General features: G+C 43.6%; 2 protein-coding genes, 1 long non-coding RNA gene and 1 other non-coding gene across 7 annotated transcripts in view; 3 read left to right on the forward strand and 1 right to left on the reverse strand.

Moving 5' to 3' along the window:
• Window positions 1–13356, forward strand: atad2 (ATPase family AAA domain containing 2). 3 transcript variants are annotated; one of them, XM_076081394.1, is made up of 30 exons: window positions 1–604; window positions 1308–1462; window positions 1751–1806; window positions 1952–2123; window positions 2317–2404; window positions 2563–2647; window positions 2817–2996; window positions 3442–3553; window positions 3810–3824; window positions 4269–4370; window positions 4794–4902; window positions 5193–5308; window positions 5643–5817; window positions 6026–6114; window positions 6293–6452; window positions 6603–6693; window positions 6996–7173; window positions 7284–7420; window positions 7606–7738; window positions 8059–8245; window positions 9066–9251; window positions 9441–9576; window positions 10097–10293; window positions 10421–10580; window positions 10724–10846; window positions 11203–11349; window positions 11435–12136; window positions 12354–12487; window positions 12690–12818; window positions 13156–13356. In XM_076081394.1, exons 1-30 carry the CDS (start codon window positions 404–406, stop codon window positions 13186–13188), a joined length of 4488 nt encoding a protein of 1495 aa, XP_075937509.1. In that variant the 5' UTR covers window positions 1–403; the 3' UTR covers window positions 13189–13356. The 3 variants fall into 3 exon arrangements, with proteins under 3 accessions (XP_075937509.1, XP_075937510.1, XP_075937511.1); XM_076081395.1 differs by having other exon boundaries at window positions 2566–2647; XM_076081396.1 differs by lacking the exon at window positions 3810–3824.
• LOC142938158 (uncharacterized) lies at window positions 2775–14895 on the reverse strand. The gene is made up of 5 exons (XR_012949533.1): window positions 8030–14895; window positions 6582–6665; window positions 5179–6437; window positions 4175–4913; window positions 2775–3529 (listed from the first exon to the last, which is right to left on the reverse strand). It is a non-coding gene; the product is annotated as an uncharacterized LOC142938158 (long non-coding RNA).
• Window positions 8412–8546, forward strand: LOC142938228 (small nucleolar RNA SNORA5). The gene has a single exon (XR_012949543.1). It is a non-coding gene; the product is annotated as a small nucleolar RNA SNORA5 (small nucleolar RNA).
• zhx1 (zinc fingers and homeoboxes 1) overlaps window positions 14127–24297 on the forward strand; it is a 20158-nt gene continuing 9987 nt past the window's right edge. The window contains exons 1-8 of one of the 2 annotated variants that reach the window (XR_012949532.1): window positions 14127–14835; window positions 15766–16092; window positions 16198–16652; window positions 17007–17213; window positions 17391–17606; window positions 18491–18655; window positions 18903–20138; window positions 20468–20695. Coding sequence is in view for 1 of the 2 variants with exons in the window: in XM_076081397.1 (XP_075937512.1) it covers window positions 15885–16092; window positions 16198–16652; window positions 17007–17213; window positions 17391–17606; window positions 18491–18655; window positions 18903–20138; window positions 20468–20695 (2715 nt within the window). In the remaining variant the exon portion in view is untranslated. The remainder of the gene's footprint in view (window positions 14836–15765; window positions 16093–16197; window positions 16653–17006; window positions 17214–17390; window positions 17607–18490; window positions 18656–18902; window positions 20139–20467; window positions 20696–24297) is intronic. The other variant, XM_076081397.1, reaches the window with a different exon arrangement.

Consider the following 24297-nt stretch of genomic DNA (forward strand, 5'->3'; position numbering starts at 1 on the left):
CTCTAACATCAACCGGCACACCTTTTCAAATTGTATTTGTATCCTTCCGCCCACGTTATGTATAAACAAATATACCGGCACTCAAATAGTGAAATGGGCTGCATCGTAGATGTGTTAAAATCAGTTAAATATACAACCACTTAAACATGTGGCCTTCTTTAACAGTTTTGCTAAGAGATCTATCTTTCCTGGCGGCAGCTCTTATCCCCTTAAGTCATAACCTCTGACGACGTTTGTGGCGCCAGAAATCAACGGTTTGGTGAGGAGCTCGTGTTCGTCAGCTGGCGGTTATAAACCGTTATCTGTGCTATGTTGGAGGCACCGTAAACATTGGACAGTTCAAGGCAGAATAGCGGGTAGTTATCCGTGGTTCGTGCTGGTATAAGGTCGGTTTGGAGTCAAGATGGTGATACTACGCAGCAGCAGCGGCGGTACCGGAGCTCAGCCGATGGCCACTACTCCGAAGAGGAGGTCGATGGAGTTGGAAACAAGCTCCGAGTTTCTGTCGCTAATTCCCGCGTCGCAGAGGAAGTCCGGCCGGCTGACCCGGTCCTCCCAGGCCCTGGAGGACAGCTTCAGCAGTCTGGAGAACAACTCGGTGAATGTGAGCATTAACACCCAGCTGGTGAAACAACTAGACCACCATTTAGTTATTGTATAAATTATCCATGAACAGAACTTTGCTGTGCTACTTTTGCTAGCGTGCTAAGCTAACTAGCCACCTTGTCACTTAACGTTACCGACAGATGATTTGCATGAGCACTTATAGTCCCTGCTGATATTTAACTCAAACTCTCATGTCTATTGACACAGCTAGACCATTCATATTGTAATGTTTGGTTCAGTGTCATGTGTCATGGCCATATGCCAATGTTATAACTCTATATTACTAGACTGTCAATAGGCGAAATGCCTCAACGTTAGATGTCATAAGTGTCTCTTAATGGGGTGTGTTTCGTGTTTTTTTGTGGAGGTAAGGGGTCTGTTCATTCATTCTTTTGTTAACTTTGTATCAGGGTTAACTGTTACTTCATAATAGAAACAAATTAACATAAAGACATGAGGTTACTGATAATGTCACTTGTTAATAGTGAGGATTCACACAGTTACTTTACACTCCTAAGTCAGTACACATTTTAGGGATTCATAGTGGTAGCTGGTTTTTAAATGTGTATCCTGTACACTTCAGGTTTGCACAGACTTAGAAGTTCAGTCCATGATTAATTTTAATTTCTAATTCAATCAAGCTGACACTTATCAGTTGTACATATGCAGTAAACTTTAAACTCACAATGTTTCTGTGCCAGGGACATGCTGATATGAAGCCGGATGAGGGAAGTGGACCTCATCACTTTCTCAGGACCCGAGGACAGAGAGTTAAACTAGAGGTCTCTTTTGCTGACATGGAGCCAAAGACCAGCTCCCCTGTGAATGAAGCCAACACTGTAGAAGGATGCCTCAGGTAACACAGGCCCACTTACTTTCATGTTATTGATGCGCTCAACCTGCTTTTGTGTGTCTAAGTTTTTTTTTTTAGTGTGGCAAAATGTGAGTCAAAAGATTCTTTGGAACCTGAATGTTATTAATTGTCCAGAGTATTTTCTAAATTTTTTACGTTGGCTCTCCAAATATATGCTTACAATATCAAATTTGATGGGAGTGTAAGATTTGTGCACATTTTAAACACTCGCATAATAAGAATATACATGAGGAATTAATTTTAAATGTTTTTGTTTCCTTTTATCTTCAGGAAGTCTTCCAGGCTGCAGAGAGAGGGGAAAACATCCAGTGACAAGCAGCAAGCAGGTACATTTAGCTACAGTGTCATTTCTTTACAAAGAGCACTGGAGAGCTTAAATGACATAGCACACAACGCATGTTTAGCAGCATTTAGTGTTTTGGAGGGTCTATACTACGAGTAGGCTGACAATAACTGTTTCCGTTGCCCCAGATGTTCCAGATAAGGTGGAGGGCTCATCCACTCCCAAGAGGAGTCGATTTGATCTACAGAGCCGAGAAGAGGAGGAGGAAGAGGATCGCTCAGTGCGACGTAGTTCCCGAATCACCAGATACAAACTGGATTCCCGTAACCAGTCAGTGCTCTACGACCGCCTCATCACCAAGTGAGTTCAGCAACAATCACTCGAGCTTCGTTTGGCTCCTACCTCACTGCTTCAGTTCAAAATACAGCTGATGCTATTACCTCAAGTAGTATCTATGAACATATTGACATACACACACAGTAGGCTGTGGGTGTTTATTTTAGAGATAAACTTTGATGAAATCTGATAGTTTTTTCCTCTGATTGTCTCTCAGCACTGCTGAAGCTGTTCTCCAGAAGATGGACGACATGCAGAAGATGAGACGCAGAAAGAGGAGCAGAGATAGGGACAATGAAGAAGAGGTAAAAAAAAAAAAAAAAAATCTTTTTTTCATTTCAAGCTCTATGTTGCATTGTGTGATCCTAGTGTTTATGTTGACAGCACGTGATTTTGCTGTGTGATAATGCTGAACAAGCTTCTAAACTGTGAATGAATCAGCATTTGACCCGTTTCCTCTCAGCAGCTCGGTATGTACACCAGGGCCAGAATGACCAGGTCTCTGAGGAAAGATGTGGAGACTAAAGACACCAAGGAAGAGAACCACGGTAAGATGGTCTAAAATTAATTCAGAATATTATACACCTCAGGTCTTCAAGTTACTGCAGGGCATACTTCAGACATGAGTGACACATGTTCTATGGGCTATCCCTATGTAACATAATCAAAAGCAGAATTGTTTGAAATATTTATTCTACCTCTTTTCTTAATTCACAGGAGGGGATGAGGATGATCACAACAAAGAGGAGGGGGAAGATGTACAAGAACAAAATGATGAGGAGGAAGGGGAGGAGGAGGAAGAAGATGGGGATGGCGAGGACGAGGAAGAAGAAAATCAGAGGCGTTATGACTTCAGACAGCGAAAGACTGTGGTTCGCTACCAGGCCCCACAGGATGGTACTGCATTTGTTCAACTCGATCGTATTGTTTAAATGGCAGATATGCTGCTGGAAACGCATGAGAATGACAGTTGGTCGTAAATGTTAGGTCATTTCCACCAGTTTGTTTTTTTATTTTGTGTTTTTAGTTTCCACAAATATTACAACTGATAGCATTCAAGTTGGTTTCAATTACATAATTGAAAATCTTAGCGTACCCCTATTTGTCAGGTACAAATACATCCATGCAGAAACTGGATGAGTCTTTAGAACTCTTAAAGCAGATTTGGCACAGGAGAAAAAGGATAAATGACATTCAATACTTAGTCTTTCTTTGTTGAATCATTTGCGAAAGCTGAATCATTGTTTGGAATGAATTCATCCTGTTAATTACTGTACTTAAGCCCCTGTTAGCATTTTAATAAAATTGATCGGGTTTGATTATGTCTGTCATTGTATCTTAGAGCCCAGGAAGCGCAGCATGTACTTCGGGGACCACTCGTCTCCTACCAGACGCAGGTTTAGATTCAGCTCCACGGCCCCCAGGAGCCCCTACACCAGGAGAAGAACCAACAGGTTAGTATGAGCTCACACACCTGCAATCATCAGCCTTTGAGAAACAAAACATCTACTATCAAGGGATCTGTTTCCTCAGTAACACTTGATGTTCTGACGAATACATTTTGAAATACTGTTTGAAGAATCGCAACCATCACACCGCTGTAGGTCATAGCACTGTCTCTAGTAGCCACTGGAATTACTGCATGTAAAATCAATCCCAACATTTATTTTTTTCCCTCTTTTTTTCTGATTCTCTCCATCCCACCCTCAGGAATAGTTCTGAGAGGTAAGACCCTCACTGCTTGTCCATGTTGGTGTTTATAGTTAGTGCTGTCTGTCTTTACTAGCACTGTTGTCAACTTGGTAACAAAGAAAGACCTGTTGTTGGAAAGCTGACTTTCTATTAGCCAGTGTTCTTGATTTATTACATTAAGTATTGTTCAGGCAGTGTCATGCATGGCGATGTCACTTGAAGTGGTTGGTTATTACTGTGTATTTGTGTATATATATGAAAACTGCAATACTTACCAATGAGTGGTAATAGTGTTGTGTATGTTTGTTTTGTTTCTTTGACTATGTGTATTGTGCCTACTCACTAGCATTGATAAGCTTAAAAGAAAAATAAACAACCATTACCTAAATTTGGTCGGGATTGTCAGTTATTGATAAGCTGATAGTCATCATGATTCAGATAGGGCGAGAGATAACGTTGCTTCTTTTGCCTTCGCAGAAGAAGACACGCCATCCACAGTAGTGACTCTACTTCTTCATCTTCAGACGATGAGAAATTCCAGAGACGGAGAAGTAAGAACAGGAGCTTATCAGTCAACAGGTGAGAACAGCCGTAGCTGTCACACAGTACAGGTACAGGTTGACGACACAAAGTGTTCTTCAGCACATGGGTGGAACACAAAGGTGGTGACCGACGGATTAAAGAGTAACTATTGAAAAATAGGTCAACAAAATGTATAATTCTCAACCAGAAAATGTCTACTGTCATTATTTATTTAATTTATCTCTGGATTAATAGACTACTCTTTTGAGAAACAAATCCAGCTTGATTACTCTTTGTTCCCTTAATGATAACAACCTACATGCTTCCATTACCCACCGTCCTGTCCTTTCATTATTTCCTATAATAATTTACAAGGATGGAGTAGGACCACTGACTTATTGTGGTTGATTGTAAAAATATATAATATTTTAGATTTTTTTTTTAAAGTGTCTATTTCTGTTTTCTATGTTTTTCCTACAGATGTCTGCCGATGAACCTTGTGAAAGACGACCTGCTGGGTATCCACAAGGACAGGATGAAGATTGGAGCCAGCCTTGCTGATGTGGACCCCATGCTCATCGACAAGACGGTAAGCTGCATCTATAGATGGAGAGTTGCCCATGAGTCTGTGTTGAGTTGATGGTAAATATTGCATCGACGTAAACGTATACACACACATATAGCACTTCAAAGTAGAGAAAAATACCATATTTGTTTGAATAGATATGAAGTTGAATGTAACCTTTTGAATGGTAATTACTGAAGATATAAAACAAAGCCTTGTATTCCTACTAATACAACACTGATAAATGGGTTATTGTACAGTCAGTAGTTGTATTTTGAGCAAACAATCTAAACTGAACACCTTTTGTCATCCAGGTGCGGTTTGAAAGCATTGGAGGTTTGAGCAAACACATCTCAGCGCTGAAGGAGATGGTGGTGTTCCCTCTCCTCTACCCAGAAGTCTTTGAGAGGTTCAAGATACAGCCTCCCAGGTAAACAAACGTGTGATTATGTGGTTAAGCTTTTATTTTACATTCATGTAAATTCATTCAATATCTCATTTACTATGTTTTTTTAAGAAACACCCAAAAAGAATAGATATATGATGTCCTCTATTGCTTTCAAAGAAGTTATTTTCCCAACATCCCAAGTTGTAATTTTTTGCCAGATCAGTGGAAAGAGCTTTGTCATTTTTGACAAGCTATTTAACCCTCAGGTTGTCAAGTCTCTTCTCTACCACTTAAGACTTTGATTGGATTATAATGGCTGTTAAACCCTAATAAAATCCCCACTATTTTTCTTCGTCATATTTCCTCTTGTCTTTAGGGGCTGTCTATTTTACGGTCCTCCAGGCACAGGGAAAACCCTCGTAGCCAGAGCGCTGGCCAATGAGTGCAGTCAGGGTGAAAGAAAGGTGTCCTTCTTCATGAGGAAAGGAGCTGACTGCCTCAGTAAGTGGGTGGGAGAATCTGAGAGACAGCTGCGACTGCTTTTCGACCAGGTAAACCAAACTCCTCATCAACATACAATACACTTTTTGGGATGGATGGAGATTATCCGTTTTATTCCCCGTCTTCCTGTTGTCAAGCTAACTCACTAGATTTTGACACATTCACTTGTAGATTAGGATAAACTAAGTAAATTGCTTCACATTATCAAGTATAGGGTCTAAAGGTAATGCAATCTGCAACTGATTGACTTGTTTCTAGGCGTACCAGATGCGTCCGTCCATCATCTTCTTCGATGAGATTGATGGTTTGGCTCCAGTCAGGTCGAGTCGCCAGGACCAGATCCACAGGTGAGCAGCACCCGTGTCCCTAATGTTGTTGGGAGTTCACTTACTTTTTCATGGATACTATGATACTGTTGAAAAAGAAACCAAAATAATTTGACTCCGTGCACTGCTGTATTTGTCACCGGTAGGTAGTGTTGACAAGGTAGAAAACGTAATCTTAAGTCTTTTTCTCTCCGTGTAGTTCCATTGTGTCGACCCTGTTGGCTCTTATGGATGGACTAGATTGTAGAGGAGAGGTTGTTGTGATAGGAGCTACAAACAGACTTGACTCCATCGACCCCGCACTGAGAAGACCGGGGCGCTTCGACAGAGAGTTCCTCTTCGGCCTGCCAGACAGAGAGGTGAGAAACTGTAGATAGCCTTGAACGCTTGGCAGAAATTAAACCACAGAGAGAGAATTGACATGTGAAATGATTTTGTGCTAAAACAGTCGAAGCCTTTCAGCTTGGAAATGTAGGATATGAACTTGCTGTGATCTTATTGTATGGCAGGCGAGAAGGGACATTCTGAAGATCCACACCAGACAGTGGACTCCACCGCCCTCCGACACCTTTCTGGAAGAATTGGCAGATGCATGTGTTGGTATGTTTGCATTATAATGGGGGCAAAAACAGTGGTCCAACAGCTTGAAAAATACATATCTTGCTAAAAATAACAATTGCACTAATTTAACTTGGGATACACATCAGAGAAAGACATTTTTATTCTTTTAGTGCAACATCTACTGGAAGTGATACTGGTATGACGCCAGGACAAAACCTGCGTCTCGGAACCAAAACTATTCTTTATCTCCTTTCAGATCATTTCAATAGGAAACACTGGCACACATTCGTACACGCCCACAACTACAGACTGTATACTGACTGTCTGTTTTTGTTTGCCAGGTTACTGCGGAGCAGACATTAAGGCAGTTTGTTCAGAGGCTGCCCTGTGTGCATTACGGCGTCGCTACCCACAAATCTACTTCTCATCACAGAAACTTGTGCTTGATGTCAACTCCATCGCTATCACAAGCAAAGACTTTATGTCCGCCATGTCCAAGATGGTGCCTGCTGCCCAGAGGTATAACCCAACTAACTGTAAAATAAAGTGTAAAAAGGATTCTTACATTTTCAGTGCCTTCTTCTTGCATAATATGGTTCTTAAGTAAATATGTTAATTTTGATTCTTAGGGCAGTAGTGTCACCAGCCAAGGCCCTGATACCTGCCATTCATCCTCTGCTGAGCGCCACCCTACAGAACATCCTCCAGACTGTCATCAGACTGTTCCCGCATGCTGAGCAGGGCTTAAAGAGGAAGAGAGAACGAGGTGCAGTCTTGCTTTGGCTTTTTCCTCTTGCTCTGTTTCACATTTGTTTATTCTGGCCCTCGTCATGTCTGTTCATGGGCAAATTAATTCCCTCTTTGTCCATAAGTAATTACAGATTGACTGTTGATTCGGCAACAGCTTTCGGGGCATCCGGAGTAACTGCTATACTGTGTGTTTATTTCCAGGTGCGGCCGGTCGAGTGTCTGAGGATGATCTGATGTTCAGTGAGGAGGAGGACTCAGAAGTCTGCTCCAGTGGACAGACCTCTCACTCCCAACTCCAAACACCTGCTGTTAAGGGACTCCTCAGCCTCAATGGGTTTGTTAGCCATTTTTTCAGGAAGGAATGTTAATGCAGGAGTCTTTATTAAGAAATATTGTTTCACATGATTTTCAATCAAAATGTTGGTCGTAGTTCTATTCACGGGAAAACACTGCTGAAGTATCTTCTGTATTTATACTTGTAGTCTTGGGTCTTGTAGTTGTCTCACTTCTATTCCCTTAATCTTTGCTTTACTTAAGAAGTGCTGCGAGCTGTCTGGTGTCCCAGTGAACCAAATCTTTTTGAAGGTCTTTTAGGCTAATGAACGAGTCCTTTCCTACCACTTACCCATCTCAGTGTCATCTCTCGGTGTGTAGGAGTGTGCTGAGCCACCCAACCTCCTACCGTCCCAGGCTGCTGTTGGAGGGCAGACTAGGTTCAGGTCAGAGCTCCCACCTGGCTCCTGCTGTCCTCCACGCTCTGGAGAAGTTCACTGTGTACACATTGGACATGGCCGTGCTGTTTGGAGCCAGCGCAACTTCACCGGAAGAGACTTGTGCTCAGGTAAATGAGACACCAGTATACAAAAGAATACACGGTTTAATTATTATTAATGTACATATTTAGGAACATTTAGCAGCTAATGACATGTCCTAGAATTGGGTCCTCAACGTTTAAACAGGCCCCTGATCCATGAGAACTGAGGTAGTCTAGATGTAGTCTCTACTTTTGCAGCCTTGTCAAATTCAGTGTGTTCTTTTCAGTGGACCTCACTGGCCAAAATGGCTGCCACAGTGACTGTAGTTCATGGGCCCCACCTCCTTACATGGTGGGCAGTGGGGATAAATATGTACTACTGACAAATACTTGTATGAAAGAGCCATGTTGATGGCAGGTGTGAATGGGCCATCGTGTTACCAAAAGTGATGTCTAGAAGCTGCTTATTTTTTATGACCAGCAGATGTAACCTTGAAATGTTTCCTTCTTTTTTTTCACTTCACTTAAAGTTATTATCAGGAACTTTTAAGTGGTTCTAAAATGCCTCTATATGACCAACACAAGTAACCGAGACCATCAGCGAGAAGCTGGCTATTTCTATATCGTTATTCTAAATGCTTGTCATCGGTGCCACCGGGTCAGATTCTGGCAAAATCAGATGAAATCATGCAGGTTCACCAGAAACTTCCTTCAGCTCAGTCTCCAGTGGGGCCTCTGTACAGTCTTCTCTCCACTCTCTCATTTCCTCACCATACCTTTTTGATTTAGCCTTCATCGTCCCATCATGTTCTGTGAAAGAGCAACTGTACTGTTTGCTCAATTGTTGACATCCAGATTTTGCACACAAAAAAACATCCCATTCATTATTGTGTTATGTGTTCTGCAGATCTTTGTTGAAGCAAAGCGGACCTCTCCCAGCATCCTGTACATCCCTCACATCGGACAGTGGTGGGAAACAGTGGGTCCGGCCTTAAGAGCCACCTTCCTCAGCCTGCTCAGCTCCATCCCTCCCTTCACTCCTATACTGCTTCTGGCTACGTGCAACCTGGAGTATGACCAACTCAGTATGGAGGTATGGAAACGAGAAGTGATGTCCTGTTGACTTAGAGTGTTGATACATGAGGACACATCATTTAATACATTGTTGTGGTGTGAAAATAATATGTCAATAAGTCTGATTTTTGAAAAAGGATTTTCTCTGACAGATGGACACAATACTCCTCTATAAGTCTTCTCTCTGCTTTCTCTTTTCTTGTATCAGGTGCAGGAGTTGTTTCGGGTGGAGTATGGAGAGGTTTTCCAGGTCCAGGTCCCCACCAGCAGAGAAAGAAAAAACTTCTTTGAGGATCTAATCCTCAATCAGGCGGCCAAGGCCCCTGCATCAAAAAAGAAAGCTGGTGAGAAATATGACTTTAGTTATAGAATAGAGATATAAGCTAATTATGTGTGATCTATTGTTAAAGTGGACTTTAGTCCTGCTTAAACTCAGGGCTAGCATAGCATTGTTCAGGGTCCATGCTTGTTCTTATGAGGGGAAAGTATATTATCCTTTTTCTTCTTCTTTACCAGCTTGGTTTGTCAGCACAGCTGAGTAGGTTTGACATTTCGTTGATATGCGATGGACTCATTACACCTATTAGCTTTAAAAAATGCATGAAAAATGTTCATTAAACCTGCCATGGATGGAGAGAGAAAATGGGAAGATGGGCAACAAAACGGAACAGAAGATAATTTGTGTCAGGGATTTTTGGGGGTGAAAAAGAACATGCTGGTATTCACATCCAGCCCGACTAGAGCAAAAAAAGCAATTCAGGTGGAAGATGGCTGCACACTGAATGTCTGTATGATATTAATGTTGAGTGATGTGTTGAACTATGTTGGTTACATTCACGTCTATCATCATTCCACTTTCTGAAGTACTCAATGCATTGGAGGTGCTTCCTGTCGCCGCTCCACCTCCCCCACGTCAGCTGACGGAAGAGGAGACCCGGAGACTGGAGGAGCATGAAGAAGACACCCTCAGGGATCTCCGCCTCTTCCTGCGGGATGTCACCAACCGCCTGTCATTGGACAAACGTTTCAAGGCTTTTACAAAGCCTGTGGATTTAGAGGAGGTAGCTGTGCCATTACATTCTATTGTCTCATTTCATATTCCCTTTTAAAGCTCTACTATCCAGTGTTCAGTTTTATCCCTTTGCCCCACCGTTGTACTCAGAGCAGCCTCTTTGTCATGTGTTTTAGGTGCCAGATTACGCTGAGGTGATCAAGACGCCCATGGACCTGTCAACGGTTCTCTCTAAGATCGACCTCCATCAGTATGGGACGGTGAAAGAGTTCCTCCATGACGTGGATCTCATCTGGCAGAATGCCCTCGAATACAACCCAGACAAGGTCCCCTCAGGTACACACAGTGATCAGCAAAAAACATACTCGCCATCCTCACAGAAGCATTATGCCGTATTAATACTCAAAGTAACTGACAAGTGTAATGCAACTGTTTGAACATAGAAGTTGCAGTGTTGCTCTTTTGTGTGTTTCCTTCAGACCGCCAGATCCGCCACAGAGCATGTGCATTGAAGGACACCGTCCATGCCATCATCAAAGATGAACTGGATGAAGAGTTTGAGAAGATTTGTGTGGAGACCAAAGCGTCACGCAGCACAAGAGGTAAAGGCTGTTTGTATTGGTGTGTGTGTGCAGGCGTGTAGTTAGAAGACAAATGTGATTAACTTAATTAACCGTGTCCTTGCCTCAAGGTTAGCCGCTGACTGACTCGGCTCAGTGGCCAAAACCTAGTGGATGATTTGAAAACCTTTTTATGAAGAATCCCGCACTGAGTTTATGCTTTTAATTTGATACTACTATACTCTGTTTCCCTCCTCACTTATTTTGTCATTGAGTCACTCGACTTCTCATAGAAATAACTTGAGCTTGCGTGCATTTCTCAAGTATGAATTTGTACATTTTCAGAATGAATAGTGTGTCACAAAGGTGTAAATTGAATTATTTTTTGACTACCTCAGAGTGCTCCACTGCCCAGTTTGCTCCCTCCTTCTACCACGTCCTTCCCAAGATCACTGACATAACCCCGCAAAGAGAGCCGGCTAGACCCACCGCTACGGTCACTCCCAACACAAGTGCCTCTGCTGTTACAAAGCCTAAAAACACAGGTAAAAATTACTGTAGATAACTAAATAAAATTATTTACTTAAAATATTTTTGTGATAGTCCTTTTAACGTCTTTTGTTCCTGCAGCCCAGAAGAAGAAAAGGCGAAAGAGTCGTTGGTCTACTGGCTTATATCCAAAGAAGAAGTCTTCCTGCTCTCCTCACATGTCCAGAGATGAAGCACACGTGGGGTCTGATGAGGAAGATGAGGAAGATGGGGACGACGAGGACGAGGAGGTTGAACAGGGAGGAGGAGCAGAGTGTGACGAGGGGACTGGAGGAGAGGAGGATCAGATGGTGGTTGATGTAGAGTCGGGGCCTGCACCGGCCCAGGAAGGTAGCTTTGGGCCCACTGTGAAGGAACGGGACAGTCGAGCTGCTGATGATATGCTTATCCAGTGTGACACGGGGAAAGCAGAAAATGACGACCAGACACAGAATGAAAAAGAAAGGGTGGATGAAGTTGTCACAGATCAACCAGGACAGTCGGAGGAAAACAAAATGTTGACAACAGCAGGAAATGACAACGGTGAAACCATTTCAGTTAACACTAATAAGGACAGCCACACTGAGACAGAACAAGATACCCAGGGGCAATCCAACACAGAGGAGAGCGGTGAAACTGAGAAATGTCCAACTGTAACACAGGCAGACGACAGGAACAACAAAGTAGTTACTGTCGAGGCGGCAGAGCAGAACAGCCCTGCTGAACCAATGGAGGTGGAAGCAACAGATACCTCAACCACAGATGTCTCTGCAGCTATCGGAGGAGAGGAAGACACAGGCACAGGTTTGATATTAACACCATCTTACTTGCACTTAAAGCTTGGCTCTTTAACCTAAAGTGTAGAGAAATATTTAGGGTAATGCAGACCTCCACTAAATCTCTGGCTAATGAAAGTCAGTGGTGTTTCAAGAGATAGTAACCCCAGTGTTTCAGTGTGGTTGTGTCAGCAGACTGTCATCTATTACACTGGTCTAAACACTGCATGTTTTCTGTGTCTCAGAGAGGTGCGTGAGGCGCATAACTCGGGCTCTAAAGAGCGCTGTGCTGCAGCAGCAGGTGGTCGATGTGGACAAAGCTCTGCAGATCCTGCACCAGGAAACTCCTCCTCTGGTGGTGGACAGAGACAAATTACAGGTGTGGGATATGTGGCTTATTCTTTAGACTTTTTATAGTTCGTGGTCAGATGGATTTTCTTCATCTTGACCTTATTCATAGAAGCCTTTATAAATGGATGAAGACACATGGATACTTTACGTCATCCTTTTCTTTTTGACAACTAAAAAGGTAATCTGGATGTCATTCCTCTTTCTCTTGCCTTTCGTCCTCATTTCTTCAGGAGCTGCTGGAGAGAGTAGTGATCAAGACTGAAGGGTACGAGGTCGACAAGCTGGAGAAACTCTATGCTCTGCTCTGTCAGAGCGTCTATAGACACAGACGAGACTACAACAAAACTTCACTACTACAGGTTAGTATTGGACTGCACTGATGAGCAGATGTAGCCTTTTTTACTGGAGATATTCTGACTTGTCGTAGCAAGAAGGGCACATGTCTAACTAACTAATAACCTCAATGATGATGTGTAATAAATGTCTGCGGTAAAGGAGGCTTATCGTGTTTATCATCGCAATGGTATCTAAGAGGAGTGAAATGTAATAAGTACCGTAACAGAATATTGCCATTGTTATTCAGCATTAATTCAATTAATATCTTATACTATTAACATACAGTAGATGGTTACTTTTGCCTAACCTACTTTATTGTTTCTAATCCTTTGTCCTTTCCTGCTCTTCTCATTTGATTAGGAGTTGAAACAAGAGATTGAAGACTTCTGTTGACTTTTCTACAGGAAGATATTTTTGTATACACATGCTCATCATCCTCAGCTATGTAAATATACATCGTTTCTATTTTCATAGAAATCTACAGGCACCTTTATTTGTGCGTTAGCTACATGTTTGTGGTACCTCTTTTGTTTATATTTAATTAAATGGGTTTCCTCTAAATGGCGTGACTTTTTGTGTGCTCATCACATCACCTTTGCTGAAACTTTTAGCAAACCCTCATTCACCGGACCACCACAGTGTGTGGAGGATTTGTATTAGAAAGTGTCAAGATGTCATCCCGGAAGAATCACTTGAGTTATCTTGTTTTGTGCACAGGGACCACACATTGTAACATTTTAAAAGCCTGTGTTATAAACTGGGCGTCTGGTATGAGCCTGTTGCATGGGAGGGTCCAACAAGATACTATAGAGTTGCATTATGGGAAGTGTAGGATCCAGGGTTCTTGAAGTCTCACCCATTTAGAGACTAAACGTCAGAATATATCTGCATCTGCTGCATCATTTTTGACATGTTCCCAGCTTAATGGAAATGCAATAATAAACTGTTACTCAAAAAGTGTGCAGTAAATCCCAGTTTTCTATCAGCCATAGATTGTGTCCTTGTCTGACGTCCATTTTCACTGCATTTGGGAAATACCAGTTCCATTTACACCCTAGTAATAACATCTTCCTGTGTTAGTTCATCTCCCGTGTTGATCGTTTATAGTAGCAGGGGGATCCAAATAGATTTGACTTTGAAATGATCTACCTACAAAGTCAGCTATCTATAATTGCGTTTTATTTATGCGCAGGTATTAATATATACGTGTGGGAGCAAGCGGTTTAAATTAACAGAAACGTCTGAACTGCAACAAAAGATGTGAACAAGTGTCCGGAGAAGAAACTTAGTGTAGTCAGTGTTGTCCTCAAATGGCTTCTTATTCTACCCTGACAGGTCATATCAGGACACGTTGGCAGACAGCCCGGTCGGGGAACGGACGAGTCTCCGCTTTAAACAACATTCAATACCACGTGGCTTTTTCTAGGCAACGCATTGCTCGAACCACCTCCTAATACATGTATAGTAATAGTAAAATATTGTATATTTTTGCCAGATTTCCTAAATTGTTAGAGCACCGAGAGTCGCCGAGGAATGACGTCAGGACGTATCACATTGAATGATGACGCCGTTAGATCATTAAAAAAAAATCTGCCGTTAAAAAAAATATCAGAATTAGGTCAGCAAGCTAACACAGTACAACGGCCACGCGATGAGTGTGACTACCGTGTTTTTGACTATAACTTTAACAAAGGCGCGACTCGGGCACAACATAACCTGAAAGAGGTGAGAGATGTCCGGTGTTTCCAGCATCTGCAGACGGAGACGTAGCCGATAGACCGGTCCGTCTGTCTGTCTGTCTGTCTGTCTGTCTGCCCGTCTGTCTGCCCGTCTGTCTGCCTCCCTCCGCTGGGTTTTGGAGACCCGCAAGCCCCAAAAACGTAAACGCTAGCTAGCTACTGTACCGAGTACCGGCCCGGCTGCGGCTGATTGTTCACCGGGAGAAGGAGAGACACCGACAGACTGAACCCGAAGCTCTCAGGGAATCACTCCTCGCCTGGACCGCCTGGTAGCAACACAGTGCACGTTTCAGTAGTTCCAGTAAGTTTACCGCCAGACATGATCAATAGTGATGACTGCCCCGGCTAACACCGGCTAGTTGGCCCACCTCACATACATGCTAGATGCCTCATAGCTAGATTAGATGTCCTCTTATTTTAATTTAATAACGTTACTTTAATCATTTGGAATTAGCTAGCGCACACCTCCAAATTGTTATTGATGTGCTAACTGTTAATCCTAATCTCACGATGGCAGCACAGCATAGAGTACACACAGTTAATAACGTTATTGTTACCACTGTGCAATCTATTTAACAGACTTCACCAGCACCAATGATCCTCAGGCATACTGCTGGGCTGTCTTGAAGACTGAAATCAAACATTAACAGTTACCACACAATGTGTAACGTTAGTTAGAAAATGTAAAGCATATCCTGGTGTTGGTTGAATTAATCAGTGATATAATTTGGGGCCCTGCTAGTGTTGGAATATCAATCACCTGTCTTTTTGTGGGTTTGCCTTGTGATACATATTGAATGAAGGTTTGGGCGACAAGTCAGTATTAAAGTTAATGTCCATGTGGAATATTGTTTTAGGATTTTACAAAACTCTGCTGCATACAATGTAAAAATAGACAGAGCCCAAAGGACACATCTTCACATTGCTTGTTGTGTCTAACCAACAGTTCAAAGATATTCAGATGTACAGTTTTAGCTTTAAAATACCTCCTTTGTCTAAGTGAAGCATATTTCCTAAAGGTATACAATTTCTACACATAGGAAGCAGAAAGGGAAAACTAGTCCCCGCAGACGTGAAGCTGCTTTTTATATGACTTATAACACCACAGGAGCTGCGTACGGCCAATCGCCAACAGGAGCATTTGAGAGTTTGCTATCTATGAAAGAAGTATCTGAGAATAACACTTTTCCCTTCTATGACATTTGCATATTTGTTTGGTTTCCTCCACCAGAAGTACGTAAACCAAGGACTCTTGCATGTGAACACAACCACGTAAGACATGTGAGCCTCGACACTTCTGTCCCAGATCTTCTTTACCCTGAGTAGAAGTAAACAGAGTGTGCTTTGACAATGTCAAGCCGCCGGAAATCGACCACACCTTGCATGGTGCTGCCCTCTGAAGTGGTGGAGGAGAAAACAGAAAGGACAAAGGAGGAAGAGGCAGAGGAGGAGGAGGAGGAGGAGGAGGAGGGAAAGGTTAAAGAGGGAGCAGAGGAGGGGCCGACTGCAGAGGAGCTGGATCAGGCAGTAGTGGTCGTGCCCACCCCTCCAGATACAGGTACGATTCTGTTTGGCTTATTCTCCCGTGTGTAGACAACAATGGCCCTTTGTTAGCTGGACATATACATAACCTGTGTCAATGAATGTATTATTATAATCACAGATGAGCCCAGTGTCTCCACTGTAGAAGACAGCGAAGTCCTTGCTCCCTCGCTGAAGCGCAGCGCTACGAACCCTCCTGAGGATCTGAGCAGTGACCAGGAGCAACAGTGTGATACACCCGAAGAGGGAGGCGCAGACCCTGCAGCGATTGCGGCCATTTCCCTCAGCAAGACCCCCATTATGAGGATGAAGACCAAATCTGAACCCAAAAGGATCGCCGTTTCCTTAAAATCCACAGACGAGGCGGTTGAGGGTTTTGGAAGGGGTGGCGAGGGAGAGGTGGAGGGAGATCAGGAGCCCATCGAAGCTCCTCTCGGGCCGATGACGCCCGTGGAGATGCTGCTGCACGACGCCATGAAGCTCGGGGGAGGCGGCTTGCTGGTCAGCCCGTACTCAGAGCAGCAGAGGAAAGCAGCCACTTTAAACCCCGCAGTTCTGCCTGCTGGCCTGGCACAGGTAGAAAGTCTTGTTAGACAAGAGTTTACACCACTCATTACAGCAGCTGGTGTGTAATAATACTCCATTACCCCTATCTGTGAAAGATTAGTGCATGTTTCTAAACTAAACAGTAGCCTGCACTCCTAAATGCGACGGTAGGCTGTGGGTAATGGGCGGCCATAATGTTAAATATTCTCAACAGAGAGGTTAGATGTAAACTTCCTTGTCTTGTACAGAGACCCTTTGGCAGGACAACAGCTTGCCAAACAGAGCTCGAGCTGTCAGTTTAAAATTTCTTTTTATTTTGCCACTACGTAGCATTATCAGTCCAGACTTTTCTTAATCTCCTCCCTGTCTCTTCCTTTATTTCAGGTGCTTTCTGCTTTCCAGGCCCAGCAGAGTGCAGCAGCAGCAGCTCAGTCTCAGCTGCTGATTCCCCTCAGCAGCATACCATCCTACAGTGCGGCTATGGACACCAACCCCCTGCTGGGCAGCACATACAAGAAGTTCCCTTACCCTTCCATGGCCGAGATCAGCAGCCTGGCAGCGCAGACACAGTTCACAGAGGAGCAGATCAAGGTAGGTGAAAGGTGACAAAGTATGTTGTGTTCACCCCCGTCTTTTACATCATAAAGCTACAAACAGAAGCTCCTTACACCGTATATTTATTTAGTTAAGAGAATGTAAGTCTATTTATTATTGCCTTTTTGCTCATTTTGTAAATGGTGGAGTCAAATGTACTCGATCTCCACCCAGGTGTGGTTCTCAGCCCAGCGGCTGAAGCACGGCGTGAGCTGGACTCCTGAAGAAGTTGAGGAGGCCAGGAGGAAACAGTTTAACGGCACGGTGCACACTGTGCCTCAGACCATCACCATCATACCGGCTCATCAGCTCTCAGCCGCTGCCAACGGCCTGCAGTCCATCCTTCAGACCTGCCAGATAGTGGGCCAGCCCGGCCTGGTGTTCACACAGGTAGGTAAGGAAAGAAAACACGCCATATCGAACTGGACTCGGCTTTGACCTACCCTGTCTTGAACCCAGTTACCTTCAGACTGGTCTGAAATGCTTTCAGTGAAACCGGCTTGGATCGCCTGCTTTGGTTTTATTAGACTTTGTTTCGGCTGGTTTCATTTGACATGTCAGCCTGGTGTGAATTTGGTTTAACTTGAAACAATGTGACTGTTGATATTTTTGATTGGACATGACTTTGACTTTTCCTACTTGCTGTATGTCTGACACCTTTCCTCAAATATATTGAACCAGTTTAAACAGGCAGTAATGCCTTAAGAGTAAAGCCTTAATAGATCACATATGGAGGATACACTGCTGTCAGCGATGTTCCCTGAGCTGTGGAAGTAAACATTTTCTTTGGTTGCTTTTTCTTTGCATAAATTATGTTTTCATGAACATGGTGTGAATATCTGGACCCTGAGTCTGAGATAAAGTGTATATCTATTTATGTATCTAATAGTTGCCCATGTATCTCTTTATTAATTATTTTACCAGGTTATTAATGGTCATAAAATGCTGACCAGATTCACTGTTAGTAGATATGAGTAGTCTTTTGTGATGTTTCTCTAGTTTAATGTGAATGAACTTGCAGTAGGGCTAGCCAATACAAATCATATACTGTATATAGTTAACTCAGACTCATATTTTACAAATTAGAAGAGAAAGGAAATGTAAGTGCAGTGACACAAGTACATGGAAATATTATGACCGAAAACCGGTTTTAGGGTTTTAGGTAAGCGTTATAGATAATGCCTGCGGTCACGTTAAACTACAAATATGTTCCGGTCTTGCGATCCGTCTCATCCTCACATTCTCCGTGTCATTATTTTTCTGACTCTGTTAAGGTCGGCCCAGGGGGGCACCTTCCAGTGACCAGTCCCATCACTCTGACAGTGGCAGGGCTGCCCAGCCAGTCCCAGAGCTCCAGCAGAGTTTCCTGCCAGCCCACCCCAACAAACAGTGAGCTGAAACGGGCTACCACCATCCAGCCTCCCTCTCTATCGCCACAGGTAGGCACAGATCTGCTTGCTGCCTTTCGGGCAAATATTACATTTCTGTAGGTAAGTAATGTTTTGACCTCAGTCAATGCATACAATTACAACATTGTGTCTCTATCAGTTGTATGTAATGTGTGTCTGAACTCATCTGTAGCCATTTTGTCTTCGTCCTAGCAGGTATTTGGTACCCGTGTATGCGAAATGGCCCTGTAGAAAGAAACCCATATTTAACATATACATCTCCCCTCACCTTTCTAAGGAGAACTCGGCCCTCAGCGCTGACGCATTCGGTTTGCGGCCCAAAAAGTCCAAAGAGCAGCTGGCGGAACTGAAAGCCAGCTACCTGAAGAACCACTTCGTCACTGACGCAGAAATTTCCCGGCTGATGAATGTCACCAACCTCACAAAGGGAGAGATCAAGAAATGGTTCAGTGACACCAGGTACAACCAGCGCAACTCCAAGAACAGCCATGTCATTGTTTTCCATGATGGAGGGGGCAGAGGAGGTGGCAGCTATGGTAACAACAATGCCAGCACCACCATTATTATCGACTCAAGCGATGAGACCCCCACATCTCCCCATCCTCCACGCACTCCGCCTGTGAAGGACAAGGAGACGCGGCCCAAAACATGGAATCCGTTCCCAGATTTTACTCTGCAGAAGTTTAAGGAGAAGACTCCGGAGCAGCTGGTGGTGCTGGAGGAAAGTTTTGAGAAGAACAGCATCCCATCAGATGAAGAACTGAGCCGCCTGAGGACAGAGACTAAACTGACCCGGAGGGAGATTGATGCCTGGTTCACTGAGAGACGAAAAATGCCTTCTGCCAGTACTTCCTCCCCGGATTCTTCAGAGGGAGGGAAGATGGAGGCAGACGGAGCGAGAGGCGGAGAAGGAGGCATTTCTTCTTCTCCTTCTGCCTCTTCTTCTCGTAAAGGTAGTCAGACACCTCCCGGCGGTCGCAGTAAGCAGCTGCCCACCAGCAGCAACAAAGACATGAAAGATAAGAGTAAAAAGACTCCAGAGCAGCTCCATATTCTGAAAAGTGCCTTTGTGCGGACCCAGTGGCCCACACCAGAGGAGTACGACCAGCTGGCCGAAGAGAGCGGCCTCCTTCGGTCCTACATAGTCAGCTGGTTCGGGGACTCCCGGTACTCGTGGAAGAACAGTAACCTGAAATGGTTCTTCCAGTACCAAAGTGGCAACGTCGAAGGGCCAAATGGCGGAGGAGGCAATAAAATGGGAAGCAGCAGCAGCAGCAGCAGCAGCAGCACCGGTCGAAAAAGACGCGGCCGAAATCGTGGGTGGGGGCGGTCCCGAACCAGAAGGCAGCCAAGAAGGTCCGCCTCCTCCAGTGCAGATGTCGATAGATCTCCCCCGCCAAAGAAGTTCAAGACTGGGAGGGAGATTCTGAAGGAGTACTACATGAAGCACCATTTCCTCAATGAGCAAGACCTGGATGAGCTCGTCACCAAGACCAACATGAGCTACGAACAGGTAATTACATGCTTTTTCATTGGGATGTGAGGATGTCAAGCAGCTTCCATTTGGCACTAAATACTTAATATTTAGATTTATTTAATATTTTGCCTCAAACAAACAAATGTTTATGATGCAATATACGGGATTTTTGAATTGTCTTTCAACGGCTTTCAACATGGCAATGGCTGAGCCGGCGGATTGCAGCTTTCGGCGCTAACATGGCAAACTATGGCAAAAGTGCTTGACGAATCAGAAATGTGTAATATGTGTCCTTTGGTGTCCTCAATGTTCGCTAGAGCTGTGCAGTCATCACACAGTTGATGCATTTCTCCCTCCGTCCAAAGGTGAGGGAGTGGTTTGCCGAGGTCCAGCGACGCTTGGACACGGGGGCCGATCCCTTCGTGGAGGCGGCTGCAGGAAGGACGGATGCGGGCGAAGCCGGAGAGGGAGCGGAGACGCAGGGAGAGGTGTCTGCGGCCAACGAGGAGCAGACCGGCACAGGAATGGGAGACGAGGATGACGATGAAGGAGATGAAGAGGAGGACGGCGGTGACGACACGGACGACAGTGAGGTTTGGGAGCCGTCACGTAGCGTCAGGAAATCCTTGACAGTCTCTGAAGACTAATGATTGTGGAAAACACGGTGAAACATTACGGAATTACAAGAGAAATAGTGGTATGATCAATGCTGGAAGACGGGTAGCTAAACCGAGTCTTTTTGCCGCTGATTTCTACTCATTTGCAACAATAATTTGCTGTATTTTCAAACTATTTCTCACATCACGTCCACATGAGACTAACAGATGGACTATTAGCTTTAGCTCACTCTCGCTATACTACTATTAGTTAATCATGGTAAAGAAGGAGTTTTTCAAAAACCCTAAGAGACCTTGCTTTGATAAAGCTAAAGAAAAAGTTACACAATATTTTGACAAAAGGAATACCATAAAGTGCAATCTTCAAGCTGAAGATGAAATCTGTTGTGATTAGATACCCCCCCCCCAAAAAAAAGGTGTAACTAGACGAGTGTTGGGCAAGTTACTCAGTAAGTGTAATAAATTACTTTTTACTTAATACTCATTTAAAAGGTCATAATATTACTTTACTTTCTTGGAATCAAAAGTAAGTTATATCACTAAATTACTGAAAAGGACACCAGTCTGCTACAATAAAACCATAATACAGACATCAGCTTATAACTCAATATTCTGGTTACCAGGGCGCATCGTAGCCTCTTTTCCAACTATGAGACCAGCTCAGTGACTGAGAGAGTATTTAAACAATCACCACACACCTGCTGATCGACACTCACCTTCACCCAACAGTTTTGCACGTTGCGGTGCTGCACATACACGAACCAAACTAGAAGGTGCACGTGGAGACGCCCACACAGTCCTCAGTGGCATTTATTATTCAAATTTCAACTGAGGGTGCGACATTTTCAACTGCCGGTGCAGTACATGCTTTTGCACCCTGGTAGAGCCGGGTCTGTCTCTTCCTCTCTCTCAGAGCATGATCACACAATGCGCCCGAGGCGATATTTGCCCAAAGATGCAAACCGACCTGCCGTGTGTTCACATCATCGTAACACAAGCTTACCTGGCACAAAAATGAATAACTGTGTATATATAATTACTGTTTAGGAAAATGTAATCCCTTACACCCGTTACACTGGGGGATGTAATCATGTTCCAGTAATGCGTTACTGAGTAACACGTTTCTGCCCAACACTGATCCAGACACATTCGTACATTTGATTGCGATAGATGAATACTGACTGTGTGAGAGATTTTATGTCGACGATGCCCCTTGTTAGATTTGCACTCCTTGCTTGGTCAAATGAAGCCAGTGAGGGAGATTTATTTATCCAGTTATGCTGCATTTCCTTGAGAAGGTACGTGGAGCCTGTTATGAGCACAGGCCTAAATTCAAACTTCGATCTCCCATGTTCTGAATGTTTTGCCCCTGGTCCAAAACTAACATCAAACACAGAAGAAAAAAAAGACTCATCTTTGTATTTACAACGGTCCCTAAAAAGGAATCGCAGCTAGATGTCACTGCAGAGCAATGTCCCCAATGAAACGAGCATACATCCATTTGTGGAACTGGTTGATTTTACATATGACAGTATCTGTTTTTCTAGCGCCTGTGAAGTTCATCGCGTGGACTGGATATGACTCAGCAGGTTCTTTGAGCTAACATGGATTGATATAAGTACACAGAGAGTCGGACATTTTATCTCTCAGAGATAAACGTCTGAAAAAACGATATGAGACAAAGTACCTTACTGCTGAATGAATGCCGATGCCATGATGCTTTTAAACACAGGACGTCTACTCAAGTCTTCCCTTTACAGCAGCTTATTGTTTCATGAGTGTTATAGACTTTTAACTGAACACATACAGATCTGAGGGTAAAATGCCACAGTATGCGTTTAGTATGCACTGCTAGTAATGTTTCTACTCGTCCTGTGTTAATATGGTGACCCTTTTTAAAGGGTGATTCCTCTGGAATAATAATAGAAACAGAAATAGTTTGCTGCAGGGTTTCGCTTAGAATTTCCTCAAGGTGGGTCTCGATGGGTGGAAAGGATTGAAATGATTTGAAGATGGGGAACGCAGTGTTGCAGAGTTTTACCCAAACCATGTAAATGTAAGCAACCAGCTGCAGCTCCAGTGTCAATTTAGAGTAATTCAATCCACAAGTTTGTCACCTTGACTGCAATCACCAACACCTTGCCTTGAGGACTGGGCTCATGTCAAAAAACGAGGCCTGTGACCATTTTGGATCTTGACCCGTACATTAAGAAAGACCGGTAAGCAGTATTTCAAATAATAATTTGACTCCAGTCTGCACTGAAGAGACAAATGTGAAGCACCTAAAGTTAACTTTTTTTAAAAAGCACTTTGTCCACTTGTATGCACAGTGGACTGAATCCTGATTTGGCACCTTAATCTCTTATTAAACCATAAAATGGCTCTGAGAGACCAACTCTGTTTTGTATACAAACTGCACCAGTGTTTTGCCTTTTTTTAAATCCCTGATGTGTTTTCAGGAGGACGAATCAATTTATCCACTTTTCTAATACCATGTGTTGTTTCATATTTGGATGTTTATGAGGCTCAAAAAACTAGTAAAACAATCACCCACCACTTTCTTTTGCTATATTGCACAATTTGAGCACCATCTTTAAGCTTCTATCCATTAGAAAATGCACACGTGTTATATTTGCCATCATGTTTTGTATTTTTGCTTTAAACCATTTGAATTGTTTCCCATCTCTCCTTCTCTGCTCCCAAATAGCCCCGTCTGATTCTTTCCCCCCTCTTGCTTAATGAATGCCTAGACCTATGATGTGCACTTCCCGAGATATGTTTCTGTAAATGTAAGCGGTGTCCTGTTGGTTCTCTGTCTCATTAAATTGTCTACAAAACAGGCAGACAGACAGGGCTGCACGAACATCTTCAAAAGACTGAAACTGCTCAGCAAATTAAAGCAGACGTTCTTGGAAAATTCGCTTTCTCTCGTGGAAGGAGTTGTTATGATGCGTGAAGAAACGGCGCAGCGTTCCCTCTGTGGTGGGAAAGTCTACCAAATAACGATCCTCTTTCTAACTGTTCTCCTGGCGCTTCACTGCATCAACTTGACAGGACAATAGACAGAAAACTGTCTCGACCACAGTTCTTCAGAGACTCTGATGAAGCTTTTGCAGATAAACCTATGTGCCTACATGGCTTGTACACTTGTTGGAACAGAATGTCACCAATTCCTGACAGAAGATGAGAGAGAATTTGTGAACGCTAACACATACTCTTTGAGGGATTTGTAAAGGGAGGCTTGTTCAAACTTAAGTTTTGATGCATGACCGAGCTCTGCTTCCTGCTGGCGCTGAAAGATGCCTCGATACTCTGGAGTTGACTTTGGAAACATCAGTTGTAAGTCCTTAAACCGATACCTTGGTGTTTCCGAAATGTATTGTAGTATTTCCCCGAGCACTCGTCACACTACATGCCGGCACCTTTTAGCTGTCCAACAAGCATTCACCTGTGACAGCGGTGTGTTGTCTGCTAGCCGTAGATAGCTGCGATAGCTAGTTTACAGCAACAGCAGGAGAGCTGGAACCTTGATACAGTTTGTCGTAATGTGACAAGTGCTTGTTCATGAAAAATAACAA

The sequence above is a fragment of the Anarhichas minor genome, unplaced genomic scaffold (assembly GCF_050575085.1).
Source record: "Anarhichas minor isolate MPS153535 unplaced genomic scaffold, ASM5057508v1 ptg000080l, whole genome shotgun sequence".
NCBI lineage: Eukaryota > Metazoa > Chordata > Actinopteri > Perciformes > Anarhichadidae > Anarhichas > Anarhichas minor.